The sequence below is a fragment of the Carassius carassius genome, unplaced genomic scaffold (assembly GCF_963082965.1).
Source record: "Carassius carassius unplaced genomic scaffold, fCarCar2.1 SCAFFOLD_87, whole genome shotgun sequence".
NCBI classification, from domain to species: Eukaryota; Metazoa; Chordata; class Actinopteri; order Cypriniformes; family Cyprinidae; genus Carassius; species Carassius carassius.
The window spans coordinates 133768-157500 of record NW_026775080.1 but is presented as its reverse complement, the minus strand read 5'-3'; the positions used below and the strand labels follow the sequence as shown (position 1 = coordinate 157500).

Sequence of the window (23733 nt, the reverse complement as noted above, 5' to 3'; positions counted from 1 at the left end):
CATCCAGACAGAACGTCACGCTGGGCTTGTGTCCTCGGCTCTCCAATCTCTCATCGGCGAGGGTGAAGAGGACGCTGGGTCTGTCTGCCGGAGACATCAGCATCACATCTCAAACACTGCGTTCAGAGAAGAGTTGTGTCAGATCTGAGAGACTCACCGGACTCGACCCGTGATCTTCTCACCGCAGGAGACTCTCGAAGAGCAGGAAGCGTCAGGAAGCTCATCTGTGAACGAGACGCAGACATCAGAGCTGCCTCAGACCCTCACACACGAACACTGTCTCAGTCATCTGTATTTACATCCCACCACGCAGACATCAGCACTGCAATACTGGTCGCTAAAGCTGCTTTACAAATCAATTAATCCCTATCGTAAATAATCATATTATTCATTTATCAGCAGCTGGAACAGATCATGAACATCAGGAACGCAATCTGATTCAGAGACACTTCGAGCTCAAAATAGTGTCTGCTTTCACTAACAACATCAGTCACGATCATAATTACTAGGAATTCATTCATTTTTACACTATTTGTTTACTTTAGCCTGTTTGATTTCATAATGCTTCTGTTGTGTTTTTTTTTTAAATGAAAATAAAAACACAGTAAACAATGATTTTCCCTAAACTTAATACTAAGCAGACGCTTTTGTTTGATCATTAGTCTCGGATAAATCTATGATTAGAAACAACATTAATTTTTTTTTTTTTTTTTTTGTGCAGGGTCAGATTAATAAAAACACAACAAAATCTAGTATTTGCTCTAGTGGCCAAACCTGAGGAAAGGGTGTAAGAAGGCAGTAAATATTACAGTTATTACAATATTACAGTAACAATGGGGACTCATTAAACTCATTTTTTGTACAGGTTTATGAAAGGACACGAAGGTGAAACATTACAATTCCAGTACACAAAAGACCCAAACGTCTGTCAGTATTGGCACGGGTTAGTAAGCCAGCTCAAGCTCCAGTGTTTCCCAGAGCTCTCTGTTTTCAGATCTGCTGGTTTTCTGGTTGATGTGTTGGGCATCACTCACTCTTCTGTCCATCTGCACGCGCTTCCTGATCCGTGTCTCGCTCCAGGCCTCGTCCTCGTCCTCAGCGTCGGGCATCAGTGTGTGTCGGCTGTACGAGCGCAGCTAACAACACACACAACAATCAGCAGTGACTCACAATATACTCATGCATTAACATCTCAGATATACAACTCCCAAACAAATCTCTGTAACTTTTAAATTAAACACCTAGAATATGGAAATAACTTTTTCTGAGAGATTTACTTTTTTTAAGTGAGTTTAACTGATACTAACATGGGGAATGAAAACTTGTTTACCCTTTTTTTAACCCTTTGGCAGATATTTGTTCTTGTTTTAATCATAAACTTGTTTTACTCATACAATTTTAAACAATTTCTCAGTAAGTCAATGTGTGTGTGTGTGTGTGTGTGTGTGTGTGTGTCTCACTCTCTGTCGGGTCTTCTGCAGGTTTGCTCGCAGGATCTTCCTGATTTCTTCTTCTCGTTCTTTAGAGATGTTGAGCGTTTTCCGGCTGCGCTGCTGTCTGCACACACACACACACACACAGATAAACACACAATTACAGGACCTAAAAACTCTGCTTGTAATAACCTAGAACACTGTCTAAGACTTGATGGTTGCTCTGTCAATTCTTCGTCATCAGTTAGGAACCTAGGTGTGCTATTTGATCGCAATCTTTCCTTAGAAAGCCACGTCTCTAGCATTTGTAAAACTGCATTTTTCCATCTCAAAAATATATCTAAATTACGGCCTATGCTCTCAATGTCAAATGCAGAAATGTTAATCCATGCATTTATGACCTCAAGGTTAGATTATTGTAATGCTTTATTGGATGGTTGTTCTGCACGCTTAGTAAACAAACTACAGCTAGTCCAAAATGCAGCAGCAAGAGTTCTTACTAGAACCAGGAAGTATGACCATATTAGCCCGGTCCTGTCAACACTGCACTGGCTCCCTATCAAGCATCGCATAGATTTTAAAATATTGCTTATTACTTATAAAGCCCTGAATGGTTTAGCACCTGGGTCAGTCCTGGTATGCGGTAACATTTTGGCTTCATAAGTGTTGGAAAAAAAAGTTACATGATTTTTATGTTTTTTTGCATTCTACCAAAATAGTGACATGTTTAACTATTAGGAATGGATATTGGTCAAGCTCGGGGACTCAAAAATAATAATTATGGGTAGATTGTTCAGACACTGGCAATTAAAATATTCCCCCCTTTAGGAACGTATAGATAGTTATCACAACATGTTAGTAATGTAAATGTTAAACAATAATGAGCTTTTCTTGGATAGTATATGTCCCTTATGCCATCTTATTTTTTGTTTAAAACAATAACAAAACAATTATTGATGAATAGAATATGCCGTAATTATTAAGAGCAGGTCCTTTTTTGTGCCAATTTTTGCCAATAGGGTTGTAAATAATAATAAAAAATAGTAAAAAAATATATATATATGCTGTTAGTGCTCCTTACCTCACAAAATAAGACAAAAGTATGCCAAACATTTAACGTTGCTGTGAAATGATTATTTAAAATGATTTGTCTAATGATTTGTTTTTGGGTGGAAAAGAGTATAACAGGGTGTAAAAGAGTAAAACAGGGTGTAAAGGAGTATAACAGGGTGGGAAGGAGTATAACAGGGTGTAAAGGAGTATTACAGGGTGGGAAGGAGTATAACAGGGTGTAAAGGAGTATTACAGGGTGGGAAGGAGTATAACAGGGTGGGAAGGAGTATAACAGGGTGTAAAGGAGTATTACAGGGTGGGAAGGAGTATAACAAGGTGTAAAGGAGTATAACAGGGTGGGAAGGAGTATAACAGGGTGGGAAGGAGTATAACAGGGTGTAAAGGAGTATTACAGGGTGGGAAGGAGTATAACAAGGTGGGAAGGAGTATAACAGGGTGTAAAGGAGTATTACAGGGTGGGAAGGAGTATAACAAGGTGTAAAGGAGTATAACAGGGTGGGAAGGAGTATAACAGGGTGTAAAGGAGTATAACAGGGTGGGAAGGAGTATAACAAGGTGTAAAGGAGCAAAACGGGGTGGACACCAGTGTTAACAGGTTCGTTAACGGTGGACAATCTTTCCGTCATTGTCCTGCATGGTTTCCCATCTGTAATTTGTGGAACTGCACCTATATAATATTGTTTCAAAATGATACCCAAAAAATGAATAAATTAATAAATAAATAATAATCCAGATTTCCTACACGAAAATAGCTATGTGGTTCCTTATCACAATCAATCATGGTGGCAAAACGATTATCTGTTCAGATGGCTAGAGAAATAATTACAAATTAGAGAGGACATAATAAATAATTTTTTATTTATATTTGATTAAAATAAAGATGTTATAAATCATTTGGATTAACTAGATTAACAAACAACCACAGAAACCATCACAAGAAGCAACAGTAATGGGCAGTGATGCCATTTTTTGTGTTTTTTATTATGATGGAAAAAATGGGTGCTGCGTTAATTGTATTAAATATTGTAATTTTTCCAATTTTTCCAATTTGGGGAAGTTGTGGCCTAGTTGTTAGAGAATTTCACTCCTAACCCTGGGGTTGTGGGTTCGAATCTCGGGCCGGCAATACCACGACTGAGGTGTCCTTGAGCAAGACACTGAACCCCAACTGCTCCCCGTGCGCCGCAGCATAAATGATGCCCACTGCTCTGTGTGTTCACAGTGTGTGTGTGTGTGTGTTCACTGCTCCGTGTGTGTGTGTGCACTTTGGATGGGTTAAATGCAGAGCACGAATTCTGAGTATGGGTCACCATACTTGGCTGTATGTCACGTAACTTTCACTTTCACGCTCAGCCTAGTGGGTGGTCTTATATTATATATATATATATATATATATATATATATATATATATATATATATATATATATATTAGTGGTGGGCATAGATAAATTTTTTTAACACACTGTAATTTTGGAATTCATCTAGATTAATCTAGATTAAAATGGCTCATTTGAATTCTGCCAAAGGCATTCAGAATATGTGTGCTACCCAAATAAAATAATGACTAAAAGTAACGTAAAGTCTTTGATAATGGGTTTCTTAAAACAGGTGGTGCATTAGACCAGGGGCTCATCTCCTGTTTCCAAAATGCATAACAAACTGCTTGAGAAAGCTGTAAACGAATTCCTCATTGCACAAGGTGCAAACAACCTTACGCCTGTTTCACACATAATCCGTCTGCAGTGCGTATGCATTTCGTATTTTTTTACACACCCATATTAACAGATTCCAGCGTTCACGCGGTTGCGGTCCATCAGTGCATTCCAGATCGTTCACGTACCGAGTTTAAAGACACACAGGTTTAAAGACTCGTTCTCGCCCCCTACAGATTCGGCTAGGTATACATCCGCGCTAAAATATCAAGGTGAAAGTCATCATAGCTCGCATAGTATAGACCCAGCTCCCAACCCAACTTTAGAATAGATTAACGGCGATATTTTTTTTATCGCCCGATAAGAGTCTCCCGTTAACGCAGCACGTTAACGCCGATAACGGCCCACCACTAATATATATACATATATATATATATATATATACAGACACACACATATATTTACACACACACACACACGTATATAGAAATTTATTTGCTATATACAGTAAATACTATTTATTCTATTACAATTTCCACCCTGTTAGTTACACATTCCACCCTGGAATCTAACAGGGTGGAACATTTTGAGCTAAGTTAGCCATAGCTCATTGAGTGATCAACATTTAGCTAGCTAACCTTCTATAGATTAACAGAACTTTTATAACCAATTCAGATTTGTTTTTACATTTTTTGATAGGACCAACATTCCCCATAATATAGCCTAACAGGGTGGAATTTTAAGGGTGGGACAAGCAGGATAACATTTCAAAAACTAAAGAAAAAAAGTTAGGAGGGAGAGCTGAAGCTTACCTCAGTTTGTACAGATGAATTCCAGTGGGAAAAATAAATTATGTCACTTCTATAAAATGATCTCAATGAAATTGCAGTCGGTTTGGAAGGCGAGAAAGTATGTGCAAACAGGGTGGAAAATGACTTCAGGGACATGGCAAAATAAAATTATATTTTCATATGATTTATTTGTACGATTAGAGGCAGTTTAGCCTTATGTCTATAACATAATTAAAACTAATTTTGAGTTTAAAAAAAAATCATTTTATGGTTTATATTTCTTGTGGAAGTTGATTACATGCACCGAGGACATAATAAAATTGAATGCATATATCAATGAAAAGTTGTGTAAAATACAAAATAGTATTTATAATTTCGCACTCACACTTACACACTCACTCACTTACATTCTCACATACTCAGACTTGCACTCACACACACACACACACACACACACACACACACACACACACACACACACACACACACACACACACACACACACACTCACGGTGCGGCTGCAGTGTCTCCTGCGCTCAGATTGGCTGAACTATTGCTCTCCAGCAGCATCAGAGCCTGTTTGAGCTCCATCTTGTTGTAGAAGGAGATGAGCTGTGGCTCCTGCGATCGCTCTCCTCTGATCAGACAGCGCTTGATGTAGCGTTTATTAAAGCGATCCAGCCTGCGGACCAACAGAACGTTATGACAACATTTACAAGACTGGCATCGTTTACTCGCCTCGTGTCATTCATTTGAATTTTTACTGAAACACTGATTCCAGAATATTAGTCTTCTTGAACGGAAAACCAGAGATGGAAGTGAAGGGAAATTGGGAGGTTTGCCTGATGTTTGGTGATTATACAATGACTATCCTAAATTATTTTGATGGCAGACTTATTTCAGAATTATTAAAATAATATTTGAGATCGATCTGCTGTTTATCCAGTCACATGATCTGTTGAAGCAAAGTCACATGTGTGTACAGTCGTGGCCAAAAGTTTTGAGAATTACATAAATATTGGAAATTGGAAAAGTTGCTGCTTAAGTATTTATAATAGCAATTTTCATATACTCCAGAATGTTATGAAGAGTGATCAGATGAATTGCATAGTCCTTCTTTGCCATGAAAATGAACTTAATCCCCAAAAAACCTTTCCACTGCATTTCATTGCTGTCATTAAAGGAGCTGCTGAGATCATTTCAGTAATCGTCTTGTTAACTCAGGTGAGAATGTTGACGAGCACAAGGCTGGAGATCATTATGTCAGGCTGATTGGGTTAGAATGGCAGACTTGACATGTTAAAAGGAGGGTGATGCTTGAAATCATTGTTATTCCATTGTTAACCATGGTGACCTGCAAAGAAACGTGTGCAGCCATCATTGCGTTGCTTAAAAATGGCTTCCCAGGCAAGGATATTGTGGCTACTAAGATTGCACCTAAATCAACAATTTATAGGATCATCAAGAACTTCAAGGAAAGAGGTTCAATTCTTGTAAAGAAGGCTTCAGGGCGTCCAAGAAAGTCCAGCAAGAGGCAGGATGGTCTCCTAAAGAGGATTGAGCTGCGGGATCGGAGTGCCACCAGTGCAGAGCTTGCTCAGGAATGGCAGCAGGTAGGTGTGAGCGCATCTGCATGCACAGTGAGGACAAGACTTTTGGAAGATGGCCAGGTGTCAAGAAGGGCAGCAAAGAAGCCACTTCTCTCCAAAAAAAACATCAGGGACAGATTGATCTTCTGCAGAAAGTATAGTGAATGGACTGCTGAGGACTGGGGCAAAGTCATATTCTCACATGAAGCCCCTTTCCGATTGTTTGGGGCATCTGGAAAAAGGCTTGTCCGGAGAAGAAAAAGGTGAGCGCTACCATCAGTCCTATGTCATGCCAACAGTAAAGCATCCTGACACCATTCATGTGTGGGGTTGCTTTTCATCCAAGGGAGTGGGCTCACTCACAATTCTGCCCAAAAACACAGCCATGAATAAAGAATGGTACCAAAACACCCCCCAACAGCAACTTCTTCCAACAATCCAACAACAGTTTGGTGAAGGACAATGCATTTTCCAGCACGATGGAGCACCGAATGGGTTGCTATCAGTCAGGATTTGGCCCAGAAGTAGATTGAGAGCATGCCCAGTCGAATTGCAGAGGTCCTGAAAAAGAAGGGCCAACACTGCAAATACTGACTCTTTGCTGTTTGTGCTGAATTTGGTATGAGCTGAAACTCCAGTGCATCACTATGTTTTCTAAAAGTTAAATATAAAGTTATTGATGTCAAGCAGTTTTGTTGATGTCTTTCAGTGGTTGAATCACAGATGGATGGATTCTGTGATTCAGGACTGATTTCAGTGAGTTCAAAGAGGAAGAGATGATCGCTTTACATGTGGCTACAGCAATCTTCCATGACCAGCTTTGGGGAAAGTTACTTTTAAAAGCATTGCATTAAAATTTTTGAAAAAGTAACTAATTGCATTTCTTACAGTGTAAAGTAATGCATTACTTTTGCATTACTTTTTGTTAGCTGGACTGGGCTTGCTTATTTTTTTAATAACAAAAAAGAAAAACACAAAGTTATATTTTGGCAAGTGTGAAGGCTGGTTCACACCAGAAGTGAAATGAATGAGCCTCATGCTGCAGGAAACGCCTCTGTCTCTGCAATCACTCCTGATTTCTCTCAACTTGAAGACAGGAGAGCTGCCATTACTTTTTGAAAATTTTTATATTTTCTTATAAGTTTAACAGAGAGAGTATGTGAACATGAAACGCACTTGTGTCTCCAGTGACGGTGTCCATAGTGTCCACACACACGCTCGATTCCAGTCAGCAGATGCTCCAGAAACTACAGACACAGAAACAGCAGCGATTCAGCATCAGCCGTCAAACAGAGATGCTGCCAGTGTGTGTGTGTGTGTGTGTTTGTGTGTGTGTGAGTGTGTGTGTGTGCGTGCGTGTGTGTGTGTGTGTGTTAGAGTGTGTGTGAGTGTGTGTGCGTGTCCTTCCTTCTTAGAGAAAAATGGTATATGTGAGGATTTCCAGTCAGGATTTAGACCGTATCATAGTACTGAGACTGCTCTCCTTAGAGTTACAAATGATCTGCTCTTATCATCTGATCGTGGTTGTATCTCTCTATTAGTTTTATTGGATCTTAGTGCTGCGTTTGACACAATTGACCACAACATTCTTTTGCATAGACTTGAACACTTTGTTGGCATCAGTGGAAGTGCATTAGCATGGTTTAAATCGTACTTATATGACCGCCATCAGTTCGTAGCAGTGAATGAAGAGGTATCATATCGATCACAAGTGCAGTATGAAGTACCTCAAGGCTCAGTACTAGGGCCGCTACTCTTCACGCTTTATATGTTACCCTTGGGAGATATCATCAGGAAACATGGTGTTAGCTTTCACTGTTATGCTGATGATACTCAGCTCTATATTTCTTTGCGGCCCGCTGAAACACACCAATTTGAAAAACTAATGGAATGCATAGTCGATATAAAAAACTGGATGACGAGTAATTTCTTACTGCTAAATTCTGAAAAAAACAGAGGTGTTAATTATAGGACCCTAACCCTGAAAGACAGCGGAGACCAGGACAACTAGAGCCCCAGATACAGATCCCCTGTAAAGACCTTGTCTCAGAGGAGCACCAGGACAAGACCACAGGAAACAGATGATTCTTCAGCACAATCTGACTTTGCTGCAGTCTGGAATTGAACTACTGGTTTCGTCTGGTCAGAGGAGAACTGGCCCCCCAACTGAGCCTGGTTTCTCCCAAGGTTTTTTTCTCCATTCTGTCACCGATGGAGTTTCGGTTCCTTGCCGCTGTCGCCTCTGGCTTGCTTAGTTGGGGACACTTCATCTACAGCGATATCGTTGACTTGATTGCAAATAAATGCACAGACACTATTTAACTGAACAGAGATGACATCACTGAATTCAATGATGAACTGCCTTTAACTATCATTTTGCATTATTGACACTGTTTTCCTAATGAATGTTGTTCAGTTGCTTTGACGCAATGTATTTAGTTTAAAGCGCTATATAAATAAAGGTGACTTGACTTGTGTGTGTGTGTGTGTGAGTGTGTGTGTGTGTGTTAGAGTGTGTGTGTGTGTGTGTGTCAGTGTGTGTGTGAGTGTGTGTGTGAGTGTGTGTGTGTGTGTGTGTGTGTTTGAGATCTGCTGCAGCACCTGAGTGTGAATCTCCTCATTTATTGAGCATTTGCTTTGTTTCTTCTTCTTGACAGCCAGAAGGTCAACGAGGGGTCGGATCGTCATTCCCTAAAAACAGGAGGACATGAGCGCGGAGCACCGAAGGCCACACACCTTCAGCATATTCTCTCACCTGCACGAACACAGTGAAGAAGATGACGGTGATGATGGCTGTCAGAAACATGTCCTTCATGGGAAAGTCGTCGCTGGACAGTAGAAAGGCTAAAGAGAAGGCGATGGCGCCCCTCAGTCCACCGTAGGCCACGATGAACTGATCCTTACCACTCAGCTTCACCATACGGTACTTATTAATGATGTACGTTAAACCGACCACACCTGATGGACAAACACACGGGACACTCACAGCTTCTGCAGTCAACATGGAGAATACACTAAACAGACAGAAACACACACTCGCAGTAGCACAAGGTGTTAAAAACTACTGTCAACATGAAGACACTCAGTAAAACATCAGGGAAAGACAGACATGGAGACAGTTATTTCTGCATCTGATTTTATTAATGGTAAATGGACTGCATTTATATAGCGCTTTCAACAGACCACATGGCCATCCAAAGCGCTTTACAATTTTGCCTCACATTCACACACCGACTGCGGTGTCTGCCATTCAAGGCGCCATACAGCTCGTCGGGAGCAGCTGGGGTTAGGTGTCTTGCTCAAGGACACCTCGACACTTGGTCAGGTGGAGCCGGGGATTGAACCACCAACCTTCCGGTTTGTAGACAACCTACATGAACCACTTAGCCACTGCCGCCCTACATGTGCTTCTGTAGGAGCTTCCCTTTCAGACGCAATAGTTATGTGACGAGACGATTTAAATCAATCATAGTAGTCAGTTTAGAAATTTTCTAGCATTTGTAAAACTCACAATGTCAAATGCAGGAATGTTAATCCATGCATTTATGGCCTCAAGGTTAGATTATTGTAATGCTTTATTGGATGGTTGTTCTGCACGCTTAGTAAACAAACTACAGCTAGTCCAAAATGCAGCAGCAAGAGTTCTTACTAGAACCAGGAAGTATGACCATATTAGCCCGGTCCTGTCAACACTGCACTGGCTCCCTATCAAACATCGTATAGATTTTAAAATATTGCTTATTACTTATAAAGCCCTGAATGATTTAGCACCTCAGTATTTGAATGAGCTTCTTTTACATTATAATCCTCTACGTCCGCTACGTTCTCAAAACTCAGGCAATTTGATAATACCTAGAATATCAAAATCAACTGCGGGCGGCAGATCCTTTTCCTATCTGGCGCCCAAACTCTGGAATAACCTACCTAACATTGTTCGGGAGGCAGACACACTCTTGCAGTTTAAATCTAGATTAAAGACCTCTTTAACCTGGCATACACATAACATACTAATATGTTTTTAATATCCAAATCCGTTAAAGGATTTTTAGGCTGCATTAATTAGGTAAACCGGAACCGGGAACACTTCCCATAACACCCTATGTACTTGCTACATCATTAGAAGAATGGCATCTACGCTAATATTAGTCTGTTTCTCTCTTGTTCCGAGGTCACCGTGGCCACCAGATCCAGTCTGTATCCAGATCAGAGGGTCACTGCAGTCACCCGGATCCAGTACGTATCCAGACCAGATGGTGGATCAGCACCTAGAAAGGACCTCTACATCCCTGAAAGACAGCGGAGACCAGGACAACTAGAGCCCCAGATACAGATCCCCTGTAAAGACCTTGTCTCAGAGGAGCACCAGGACAAGACCACAGGAAACAGATGATTCTTCTGCACAATCTGACTTTGCTGCAGTCTGGAATTGAACTACTGGTTTCGTCTGGTCAGAGGAGAACTGGCCCCCAACTGAGCCTGGTTTCTCCCAAGGTTTTTTTCTCCATTCTGTCACCGATGGAGTTTCGGTTCCTTGCCGCTGTCGCCTCTGGCTTGCTTAGTTGGGGACACTTCATCTACAGCGATATCGTTGACTTGATTGCAATTAAATGCACAGACACTATTTAACTGAACAGAGATGACATCACTGAATCCAATGATGAACTGCCTTTAACTATCATTTTGCATTATTGAAACTGTTTTCCTAATGAATGTTGTTCAGTTGCTTTGACGCAATGTATTTTGTTTAAAGCGCTATATAAATAAAGTAAACTTGACTTGACTTAACTGAGCTGGATGATGACATCACTGAATTCAATGACGAATTGCCTTTTTGCTTTTTTGCTAGGGAAGTCGTGGCCTAGTGGTAAGAGAGTTTGATTCCTAACCCTGGGGTTGTGGGTTCGAGTCTTGGGCCGGTAATACCACGACTGAGCTGTCCTTGAGTAAGGCACTGAACCCCAACTGCTCCCCAGGTGATGCTCACTGTTGTGTGTGTGTGTGTGCACTTTGGATGGGTTACATGCAGAGCACGAATTTTGAGTATGGGTCACCATACCTGGCTATATGTCATGTCACTTTCACTTTATTGACACACTATTTTCCTATTTAATGCTGTTCAGTTGCTTGGTTATTATCTGTATTGTTAAAAGCATTTAAAGATGATTTGACTTGACTTTTGGTCAGTTTAAAGCATCCTCTATTTCTTATCTAATAGTGACTTCAAGTTTTTAGAGTAATGAGTAAAGAGTAATGTTTATGGACAGTAAGCACCTCCACAAACTTCATTAACCCACACACGAACATCATGTGCTTGATGATTATCTGCTGTATTTCCTGTAGAATGAAGCGAGTCTCACCCAGAACCCTGGACACCAGGCACAGGACGATGGTGATGCTCACAAAGGTCCAGTTCCAGGTGTGCGGCCCAGCCACCGTCGACACACCCAGGAAGATGAAGATCAGGGTCTCACTCACGCTGCTCCACATCTTCAGGAAGTACTTGATGGTGGTGTAGGACTTGTGGGAGATGTTGGCCTCCACATAGGGCCGCATGACCACGCCACACGCTATGAGCCTGTGAACAGACACAGCATGAGCATCTGAGACGAGAACTAGAGCGACGGGTCAGAGACACTCACGCCATGATGCCGGACAGGTGGAAGACCTCGGCTGACAGGTACGCCATGTAACTGTAGAGGAAGACGAAGAGGGGCTCGATCACACGCGTGTGTGACGTGAAGCGTGAGGTGAAGGCCGCCAGCACACCGTACACGCCGCCCACCATCACTCCACCCAGAGCCACCACGAAAAAACACACCACGCCCAGAAACACGTCACCCACCGTCACCTCGCCCGCGTGAGCAAACTCCTCGAACAAATGATACAGGACCTGAAGGAAACACACACACTTAGGTCACACAGAAACAAAAACAACCTGCTGACACATTCACAGAGATCTGTGAAATGATTGAAACGCTGTATTATTCATGTCTTTGTAAATAAACACTGCATGCCTACACATTCCTATAGATCGATCATATACATATATATATATATATATATATATATATATATATATATATATTTCATGTACATATTAAATACACATGCATGATGTCACGGTTTTCACACAATCACGTTTTCAAAGTTTAATTCAATTCAATTTGTGAAGCACTTTTTACAATACGCCATCATTTCAAAGCAGCTTTACAGAAAATGGAAGTGTCTACATTACACAAATATCATAAGATTGTTTTCAAAAACTTTCACTTTGAAATCTGTTTTCAAAATTTTGCTTTTCCATTCCCCAAAAACACGATTGTCGTGTAAATGATTGGCCAAAATGCAAAAAAGTTAAGTTTTTAGGTCAATTAATAATTATTTAAATAAGTTTCAAGTTATTCAAGTTCTGTGCACAAATACTTGGGAAATATATAACCACTAGGGTTGTGTAAAAAAACATTTTTCAAAAACAACTACACATTTTTTTGGCAGGTTCCCTTGGTAAAATTTGCATTTTAGGGGCTAAATATCACATTATTGGGATTGGGGTCGCTTCAACCCGTGGACATGAAAAACAACTGCAGAAACATATATTTTAACCCGGGACGAAATTTGTATTGGGGAACCCCCCTGGAAACGCGATTGGACTAGTTTTAAGAAGCAACTGGACAGGCTTTGTTGTGAAAACCTGGCAAGCCTGATCTGAACGCACGTGCTGGAAATATACTACTAATTACAGGAGCGATTTTACTGATGAGATGCGCATGAAAATCGCATTCGATTTTTTGCACAGCCCTAATAACCACAATGTAATTTATAATTATTATAATTTAAAATGCAATTTTCACAAAATCCAGGTTTTCTGTGTTTGTTTGTAGGGCTCCACTATTTGGCCAATATTTTGTGATTATATATTATTACTGTAATTCCAACTTTTACTGAAAAAAAAAAACTAAATAAAAAAAAAAAATACTACTTGGAATTTCAACGTAAAATAAATCAAGTATTTAAGAAAAATTCTATTATAATAAATTGCAGAAAAATAATAAACAATAATAATAACAAAATGTATTTCACATACAGTGTGAAATGTGCAGTCCACAGAAAAAAATCGCTTCATTTACAATTTTTGAAGATGTTTAAAATGTGAATTAAAGTGACTCAAACTCAGAGCAGATGCAGATGGAGTTCATGTGAATCATTTACTGTGAATCGAGTCGCTGTGAATCATTTACTGTGAATCGAGTCGCTGTGAATCATTTACTGTGAATCGAGTTCTGTGAATCATTTACTGTGAATCAAGTTGCTGTGAATGGGGCAGTGGATAAGACACATGCTTTTGGTGTGAGAGACCCGGGTTCGAATCCACTGTGAGACACCAATGTGTCCCTGAGATGTTTAAAATGTGCATTAAAGTGACTCAAACTCAGAGCAGATGCAGATGGAGTTCATGTGAATCATTTACTGCGAATTGAGTTGCTGTGATTCATTTACTGTGAATCATTTGCTGTGAATGGCGCAGTGGATAAAACACATGCCTTTGGTGTGAGAGACCCGGGTTCGAATCCACTGTGAGACACCAATGTGTCCCTGAGCAAGACACTTAACTCCTAGTTGTTCCAGAGGTGTGCGACCTCTGAAATATATAGCAATTGTAAGTCGCTTTGGATAAAAGTGTCAGCTAAATGAAATGTTTTGTTTGAATAATTTACTGTGAATCGAGTCGCTGTGAATGATTTACTGTGTATCGAGTCGCTGTGAATCCTTTAAAGTGAATCGAGTCGCTGTGAATCATTTACTGTAAATCGACATGTGTGAATCATTTACAGTGAATCGAGTCGCTGTGAATCATTTACTGTGAATCGAGTCGCTGTGAATCATTTAAAGTGAATCGAGTGCCTGTGAATCATTTACAGTGAATCGAGTCGCTGTGAATCATTTACTGTGAATCGACATGTGTGAATCATTTACTGTGAATCGAGTCGCTGTGAATCATTTACTGTGAATCATTTACTGTGAATCGACATGTGTGAATCATTTACTGTGAATCGAGTCATTGTGAATCATTTACTGTGAATCGAGTCACTGTGAATCATTTACTATGAATCGAGTCGCTGTGAATCATTTACAGTGAATCGAGTCGCTGTGAATCATTTACTGTGAATCGACATGTGTGAATCATTTACTGTGAATCGAGTCACTGTGAATCATTTACTGTTAATCGAGTCACTGTGAATCATTTACTGTGAATCGAGTCGCTGTGAGACACTGAAAACACCAGACCATGAGCTGCTTGTGTGTAAATGAACACAGTGCCCTTGACTTTGAAACACACAGCTGCTGAGATTTAATAATCAGTTTTACTCTGATTAACCTTCATTCACTAGTCACAGTTAAATAATTAAGACTTAAAGCAGCCTTTAGCATTAATAAATGGACTGTGATGCTTTCCATTCAACTTTTGACTCCACCAATTGTGAGTTTGCTTGACTGATGTAATGTCTGTGATGTTTCTCACCACAGTCACAGCGTCGTTCAGCAGAGACTCTCCGAACACCAGGATGTGCAGCAGCTCGTTGATGTGGATCTCCTCAAAGACGGCGAGAACGGCCACCGGATCCACGGCAGACACGATGGAGCCGAACAGCAGGCAGGACAGCAGGTCAACAGATGCCAGACGGCCAGCCTCCAGACGACAGGCTCCATACAGCACCGCTCCCATGAAGAAGACGTTCCACAGCGTCCCCAGCACCGCGAAGGTCAGGATGGTGCCGGCGTTCTCGGTGAAGGGCCGGATGGGCAGGAAGTAGCCAGCGTCCAGGATGATGGGCGGCAGCAGGCACAGGAAGAAGAGCTGTGAGTCGAGCACCGGTGGGTTCTTCCCCATCACTCGGATCAGACCCCCCACCAACAGCCCCACCACGATCAGCAGACAGCTCTCAGGAACCACACCAGACAGAACCGGGAGCAGGTGGAAGCCTGAGCCACAAACACACGCCTCACTGAGAATCTAACTCAAGCACACGTCTCTTCTCACAAATCAAACTTCCTTGACTGCAATTTTCGATTTTCTTAATATTGTTTCTGAAGAAAGACAAACATGACTGATTACGAACACCATACATGTTAAATGTCATGTATATAACTATTTACTGAGTAATACTCTATTCTGTAGTCAAAATGACAATCTTCATCTTAGATTTAGAGCCAAATTACAGAAGGGTAAGACGACTTCAGAAAGATGACAGCATCATTATGATATTTTCACAGAGATTGGCAGCTCTATTAAAAATTTTTTTCCACAAAGTTTGCATGCCTGTAAATCAAATATTGTTAAAGATTCCTTAAAGGGGTCATTTATGGAATTAATTGTTCCCTTCTCTTTGGAGTGTAAGAAGCTCTTGGTGCATGAAGAAAATCTGTAAAGTTGCAAAGACTAAAGTCTCAAACCAAAAGAGATATTCTTTATTAAAGTTAAGACTCTGCCACGCCCCCTAAAACACCTTGTTTAGACACGCCCCCACATCGCTACATCACTATGTGCAAATATCTGCGTAATGCCTCCCAAATGTTCACACAAAGAAAGAATGCATGGTTTCAGTAACACAGTGTTGAAGCAGCCATGTCAGGGAGATACGAACACACACGAGCTTCATCACTGTCTGTCACGCTTGTCATAGAGGACCTACAATTTAATTTAATTTAATTTTTTTTATTTGATCAGGGACAATGCACAAAAAAAAACATTAGTCTAAAAAGAAGAGATGTCATGTGCCAGGTTATAGCAAAAAATGCTAATTTTCACCCGCAGTCCCTGGACAGGTAGATGTTATAGGCCCTACGTACAAAAGTTCATAAAATATATACAGAATAATACATAAAATCATTACTTCACTCACATCATAAAAACACACTCCACTTCAGGAATCACTCACTCACTCACTCACTCAGAATTCACACCGTTCATATCACAGTCAATTCAGTGCGTACAGGTTTGCTTTAATAATAACCACTGTTTGGTCAGGCGTGTAAATGTACTATAGTTTGTGCATGAGATAATTTCGTTTGGAAGAATATTCCAAAGGTTCGCTGCTTTATAAAAGAATGATTGTTGACCATATTTGGTTCTACGTTTTGGAACGCTGCACTCTCCTCTGACTGTCGACCGTGTGGCTCTAGAAATTCTCTCCGAATTTAATGCGACAAATTTTCTCAAAGGGGGGAGCAGCGATGTTATGGATAATTTTAAATAAAGCAGAAATTTGATTATATTTAATAAGGTTTTCAAAACTCAAAATGTTATATTTACTTTGTACTTTACAGTGATGGTACTGGCAAGACTTTTTATCATGGATTTTTATGGCCCTTTTATATAATGATTCAAGTAATTTTAACGATGTTTTACACGCCTGAGACCAACTAGACATGCAATACAAAAGATGTGGAACAATCATAGTGTTGAGGTATATATTTGAGGCTTCCATAGTTAATGAATTTCTAATATGTTTATAGTTCATCAAATTAAATTTCAATTTATTACTAAGATTTTTTATGTGACTTTTAAAACCAAGGTTCGAATCAAGTATTAGACCTAAATATTTTGTTTCATTTACATTTTTAATTGTTTGTCCATTTACTTGAATTTCTTGAGTTACTTGTGATTTACATTTATTTGAAAAAAATATTGAGACCGTTTTATCCACGTTTAAGGTCAGACAAGACGTATGTAACCATTCTGCAACTTTTTGCATCTCTTTTGATAATTTGTTAGCAACCTCCAGCTCGTTTTCCCCAGAAGTGAAGAAAACCGTATCATCAGCATACATGATTATGTCAACATCCGAACACACTGTAGGGAGGTCATTTATATAGATGCTAAAAAGCAAGGGTCCCAAAATAGACCCTTGCGGCACTCTCATCGAAGTGGCTCTGAACGCAGATTGGATGTTATTCACTTGTACACACTGATGTCGGTCACTCAAATAAGATCTTATCCAATTTTGGGTGTGCTCAGAGAGACTATATTGATTTAATTTACTGTAAAGTATCTGGTGATTGACAGTATCAAAAGCTTTACGCAGATCAAGGAAGACTGCTCCCACCACCCTTCCCCGATCCACATATGCCCTGATAGTTTCCAGGAAGTAACATCAGGCAGAGTCTGTTGAGTATTTCCGTCTGAAACCAAATTGCATTGGATTTAAAAGAGCTTGTGATTCAAAGTGGGTGGTAAGTTGCTCTGCCACCGTCTTCTTGAGCACTTTTGACGCAGCTGGGAGGATGCTTATTGGACGATAATTATTCATGTCTTGTTTGTTCCCAGACTTTTAAGGCTGCTGGAAAAATACCCTCACTAATCGATTGATTGATCATTATTGTCAACGGATCAGAGAAGATGTCCTTATATTGTTTAAGAAAAGAAGTATCAAGTCCATAAATATCTTTTGCTTTGCTGTTGTTTAACACCGTAATAATTTTTTCAACTTTAGTTTTAGTTATTGAGCTAAGATTAAAATCAGATTTGTCACTGATTGTGAGAGGGGGGTGAGCAATGTGAAAATTCTGAGCCATTTTTTGGACATTGTTTAAAAAATAATCATTAAAAATTTTTGCTATTGCAAAAGAGTCATCAATAATTTTTCCCTCTATATTGAGACAAATATTCTCACATTTTGACTTTTCTTTTCCAATCAGTTTATCAATAGTTTTCCATATAATTATACTATTACCTTGTGCATTTCTAATGATTTCAAGAAAAAAAAACTGGCTTTGGCCTTTCTAAGCTCAGCTGTAACTTTATTTCTTTGACTTGTAAAGGTGAATCGATCCGTTGTTAGACCTGATTTGAGAAATGTTTTTAGGGCCATATCTCGCTTTTTCATCATATCCCCAATAGTTTTGTTGAACCATGGCAAATTTCGTTTTGCATGTCGCTTTCTTTGATTCTTTTTTGTATATTTGATTAATATGTCATTTACAGCCAACATAAGATCATGACAGCCCTGTTCACAAGATTTTTTCTCCAAGATGTCTGCCCACTTTGTTTGTATGAAATCTTTTTCCACCAGTTGTAAATCTTTCTTTGGAATGAATGTGATATACATTTTACTATTCGTTTGATTTTCATTCTTGCACCTTGTTTTTATCAATTTTCTAGCTACTAGAGTTAAATTATGATCAGACATGCCTGTAATTAAATGATAAGTTTTAATTATTCTCTTGAGTTTATTTGTCAATATTAAATCTATTAAAGTTTGAGAGGATCTTGTTATACAAGTTGGTTTACTTAATAGTTGTGTCATTTGAAAAGGTTTTGTTATTTCTTAAATTTAATTCTACATGATTTCTCAAACCAATTTAAATTAAGGTCACCCAAAAGAATGACTTCTTTTCCATCACACTGTTTAAGTAAATTACCAAGAGAAATCAAGAAACCATTAGTAGCTTTAGGAGGTCGATAAATTGCTAATACACAGAAAGTCATTTGAGGAGATAAAGTAATAGTAGTCCCCACACACTCCAAGTTACAGTCACTGATATCCAGTTGTTTACTTTGGATGTGATCTCTTACATAAATCAGCACACCGCCGCCTTTACCCTTGTTTCTGTTGCGTCTATACAAGGTGTATCCCGACACTTTCACTATAGAAGAGGGAGTAGTAGGAGTTAACCAAGTTTCCGTAAAGCACAGATAATCCAGATTTGAATCCGTCAACAAATGTTGAATCTGCTCAGTCTTCGAAATGATGCTGCGGATGTTTAAGTGTCCTCCGAAAAATACCCTTCGGCTTTGTTTTCGGGTTCCAAAGTACGCTCGCATGATTCACAGTCTGAAACAGTTTCATTTGCTGCTGTTTAAGTAAGGCGGCAGTATTTGCAGTTGCTGCTGGCTTTGCGTGGATCACTGCTTTTAATATGTTCTCAGGAATGAATTTAGGAGCAGAGTTTGTCAGGGGGTTACCTCGTTTTCCCACGCTAGAGTCTTGGATATGGGTCAACGGCGCCGACGATTGCACCACATGAGTGAAAACAGCTGATTTTAGAATGTTCACACGATCTTGATAATCCATAGGCCCGGGGTTTAGATGAATATCCCCACATAGAAGCAGAACCATGCAGAGAAAGACAGAATATCCTCGAGTCCGACTCGCTGGTACCGTCCGTCTGGAGCAGCGCCGCTCGCGCAGCCCACTAAACATTGGACGTCGGATAGACGTGCAGATCATGTCTATATTGGGTCCGTCGGTCCATGACCAATTCTGGACATCTATTCGACGTCCAAACTAGGTCCACTATTTGGACGTCCAACCATGACTCAACTTGGACGTCATATAGACGTTCAACATTGGACCTTTGAACTGGGTAATTTTTTTCGACGTCCAAACTAGGTCCACTATTTGGACGTCCAAACTAGGTCCACTATTTGGACGTCCAACCATGACCCAACTTGGACGTCATATTGACGTTCAACATTGGACCTTTGAACTGGGTAATTTTTTTCGACGTCCAAACTAGGTCCACTATTTGGACGTCCAACCATGACCCAACTTGGACGTCATATTTACGTTCAACATTGGACCTGAACTGGGTAATTTTTTGGACGTCATTTGGACGTCTATGACAGGTGCAGGAAATTTACATAATTATTATAATTTTTTTTAATTTACAAATGAAGAGCTCTTTTCCAAAACGCGAGTTTGTCATGTCATTTTGCTGTGTAATGAACCTATTCACTGCTCCATCCACGTTTCTAAATCGCTATATTTAAAATGTAATATATTTTTGAAATATTTAAAATATTATATTTAAAATATTTTAAATGTACTGCAAGATGCTCGTGATCTTATGTTCCAAGCGCCGAACCTATTTTTAGCCTAAACGCGATAATCAGAAATTATCTCACTCTCTCACCCTCAAATCACTCGATCGATTGTTTGATTTAATAATCATTGTTCAACATTTAGACTGATAACTGGAAACGCATACAAGTCTGATGCTGTAGCTCAAACAGTAGAGCGTTGGCACTTGGAGCAGATGATCACGAGTTCGAGTCCCAGGTAAAGCAAGGGTTAGCAAGCTGTTTTGTTTGAGAGCACTGAGCGCGATTTATTGTAAACAAACCTTTGTGGATGGACGTCGAAAAAAGACGTTGCCTGGCGTTACAAAACAACCCCTTCAATGGACCAAATTTGGACATCCAAAAATTACATGAAAATGACGTCACTACGACGTCACATTGCGCAGTGGGAGCGCGCTACGAGCACATGCTTGCCCAACATTTAAAACGTTTGAGTATATGGTGTATTGGCACAATGAAGCAAGTGGCGTTGGCACGGCCAAATCTGCGAACGCCGTGGCCTGCAACAAAGTATGGCGTTCGCGTTCACGAGTTCCCCACAGCTGAGTCAGTAGGAGAAACAACACTCAAAAAATTACCCAGAGATGCAATGAGTTCTCCGTTCCACTGTGTTTGATGTGTGAGTTCCAAGATGCATAAATTCCATTCACAAAAAAATGATCTCGCGGTCTCCCAGTTTGTTTTAGGAAGGGTGCAGCAGCACCTGTCGAGCGACTGCCTTCCTCCGCCATTTTTTTCAAGTATAATAATGAACAGTATTTGAAAAATAATGTGTCATGAGTTAACAATGGAATACTACCCATGTTCAAATGTCAAAATGGTCATTATGAATGTGGTTTTGTGTTCATCTAATCACAATTTATGGACTGGACTGGTCTCTGTCACGTACGGTGATACAAGAAACACGGGAGAGATCCAAATGCAGGTACGATGTTTATTGAGGGGGAAATCCAAAAGGGGCAAACAGTCCAGGCAGGGTCAAAACCAGAAAATCCAAAAAACATAACAAGAACAGGAACAGGAACATACAATAAGAGCAGACTCAGGGAAGTATCACGCATACAACAAGGACTCCGTGACAAGGACTCAGACAGACCGGGTATAAATACACAAAAGGATAATGGGGAAACAGGAGACAGGTGGGGAACAATCAATTACTCAACAGGAGGAAGGTGACCAAATAAGGGAACAGGAAGTGATAAGGTGACAGACACCGTGAGAAAGGAGGACACCTAGTGGAAACCCAGGGAACACAGCCCAGACACTGTGACAGTCTCAAAGATGAAGATACTACAAGAAAAGTTTCTTAAGAAACAAAACTGAAAATCTTATTACGATACATTAAAAACATCTTGAGTTTTAGCCATGCAAACTTTACGAAAGAAGATACAACAAGAGCTTTTTTTCCATTTTCTAACTGTCACCATTGTCATATAAAGCAACAGACTGCTGAAGAGATCCCGTCTCTGTGAGAATAACACAGCGATGCTGTCATCTTTTTGAGGTCGACACAGGCAACCGTTTATCTTGAACAAAACTGTCAAACAAGCAGATAAACACTGACTGAGACGGGTCTGATATCTGGCTCTATCCTGTGCAGCTCTGCTGACATGACAAACACACAGTGGCACATGCAGGTGTGTGCAGGCTTCAGTCTGACGGCAGGTTCCTGTTCTATATGAGATTGTGGGTAAATATTAATCATATCTGTGTATGATTAACTTGTAATCTGTTTAAGTGCATGAGCTGCACACAGTGAAGGACAAACATCATCTCACATTCCTTCACTAACGTCCAGAAGCATCCCATGATGCACCTCATGAGCTTCCAGAGAGATCCGAGCTGTGATCCAGACCCAGAGGAAGCTCAGATCCCAGAGAGGCTTCATACATCACTCACATACTCTAATGAGGGGTCTTGGCCTAGTGGTTAGTGAATCGGACTCACAATCAAAGGGTTGTGAGTTTGAGTCCCGGGCCGGCAGGAATTGTGGTTGGGGGGAGTGCATGTACAGTTCTCTCTCCACCTTCAATACCACGACTTAGGTGCCCTTGAGCAAGGCATTGAACCCCCAACTGCTCCCTGGGCGCCGCAGCATAAATGGCTGCCCACTGCTCCGGGTGTGTGTTCACAGTGTGTGTGTGTGTGTGTTCACTGCTCTGTGTGTGCACTTCGGATGGGTTAAATGCAGAGCACAAATTCTAAATATGGGTCACCATACTTGGCTGAATGTCACTTCACTTCACTTGAGTCACTGGGGGGTCCTAAATGGAGGTCTCCATGGGTACAGAAGATTATAAAACATATAGATTGACTACATTTTATATATATATTATTATTATTTTGTATTTTTTTTGAGAATGTAAAAATGCAGAAATTTTTCTGTAAGGTGTAGGTCGATAGAAAATACAGTTTTTAAAGTATAAAAACCGTTATACCTATGGAGAGTCTCCACAAGGACAGTGAACCAGACGTGTGTGTGTGTGTGTGTGATCATCTCTATCTCGTCACACACTCAGCTCAGTGCAGCTGGACTCTCTGATAAACTGATGATGTCAGAGAGAAACAGAAACACAAGCAGCCTAAAGAAGAACCGACACTCTCACATCAAACACAAACATTAATAATACTCCAGATGAACAGCAATCACAAGACTGATATGAGGCGAATATGAATGCAGCTGTGTGTGATAACAGTGATGTGCTTCTCACCCAGTTTCATTAGTGACGCGAGCAGAATCCACAGCGAGACCTCGAACGGCATCTGAACATAATCATAATTAATCGATAGGACTGGAAACCCTGTCTGACCACGAGGATCCGAGCGATTCTGACCAGCACACACCAGTCCACAACACCAGCCGAGCAGCAGCAGCATCTTCATCATCTTCTTCATCTTCATCATCACTGTTAGCGCTTCACTCTCGGACACGAAAGAGCCGCAAAACTTCAACTCCAGCGAGACTCGTATCGCGATGTTTGAGCATGACAGCACGAGATCACACACACACACACACACACACACACACACACACACACACAGGTGTGATGGTTTTTATACTGTACAAACTGTATTTTACATAGCCCTACACCAACCCTACACCTTGCAGAAAACCTTCTGCATTTTTACATTCTCAAAAAAAGGACCCCACAGAGACTCAAGAGCCCATGAGTCTGTGTGTATTCAGGTTTAAGTCCCCACCAGTGTAGAAAAACCTGTACACACACACACACTGTAGCATGTCGTTCACTTATTCAGATATAAACCTGCCTCGTGATCAGACTCATTCATCGTTTTCTTTGTACCTCAGCTTTTCCCCTTTCATTTGTGAC

General features: G+C 40.4%; 1 protein-coding gene across 1 annotated transcript in view; it reads right to left on the bottom strand.

Annotated features, from left to right (window-relative positions):
* Positions 1-23438, bottom strand: part of slc9a1b (solute carrier family 9 member A1b) — a 23603-nt gene extending 165 nt beyond the window's left edge. Inside the window, 12 exon segments of the mRNA XM_059547146.1 lie at positions 1-108; positions 158-224; positions 1035-1136; positions 1461-1550; positions 5459-5633; positions 7717-7787; positions 9142-9231; positions 9296-9498; positions 11898-12115; positions 12180-12430; positions 15062-15522; positions 23113-23438. The exon segment at positions 1-108 is cut by the window's left edge and continues 165 nt beyond it. Of these exon segments, the coding sequence (XP_059403129.1) occupies positions 1-108; positions 158-224; positions 1035-1136; positions 1461-1550; positions 5459-5633; positions 7717-7787; positions 9142-9231; positions 9296-9498; positions 11898-12115; positions 12180-12430; positions 15062-15522; positions 23113-23305 (2029 nt within the window). The 5' untranslated portion in view covers positions 23306-23438.
* Positions 23439-23733: the final 295 nt, after the last annotated feature.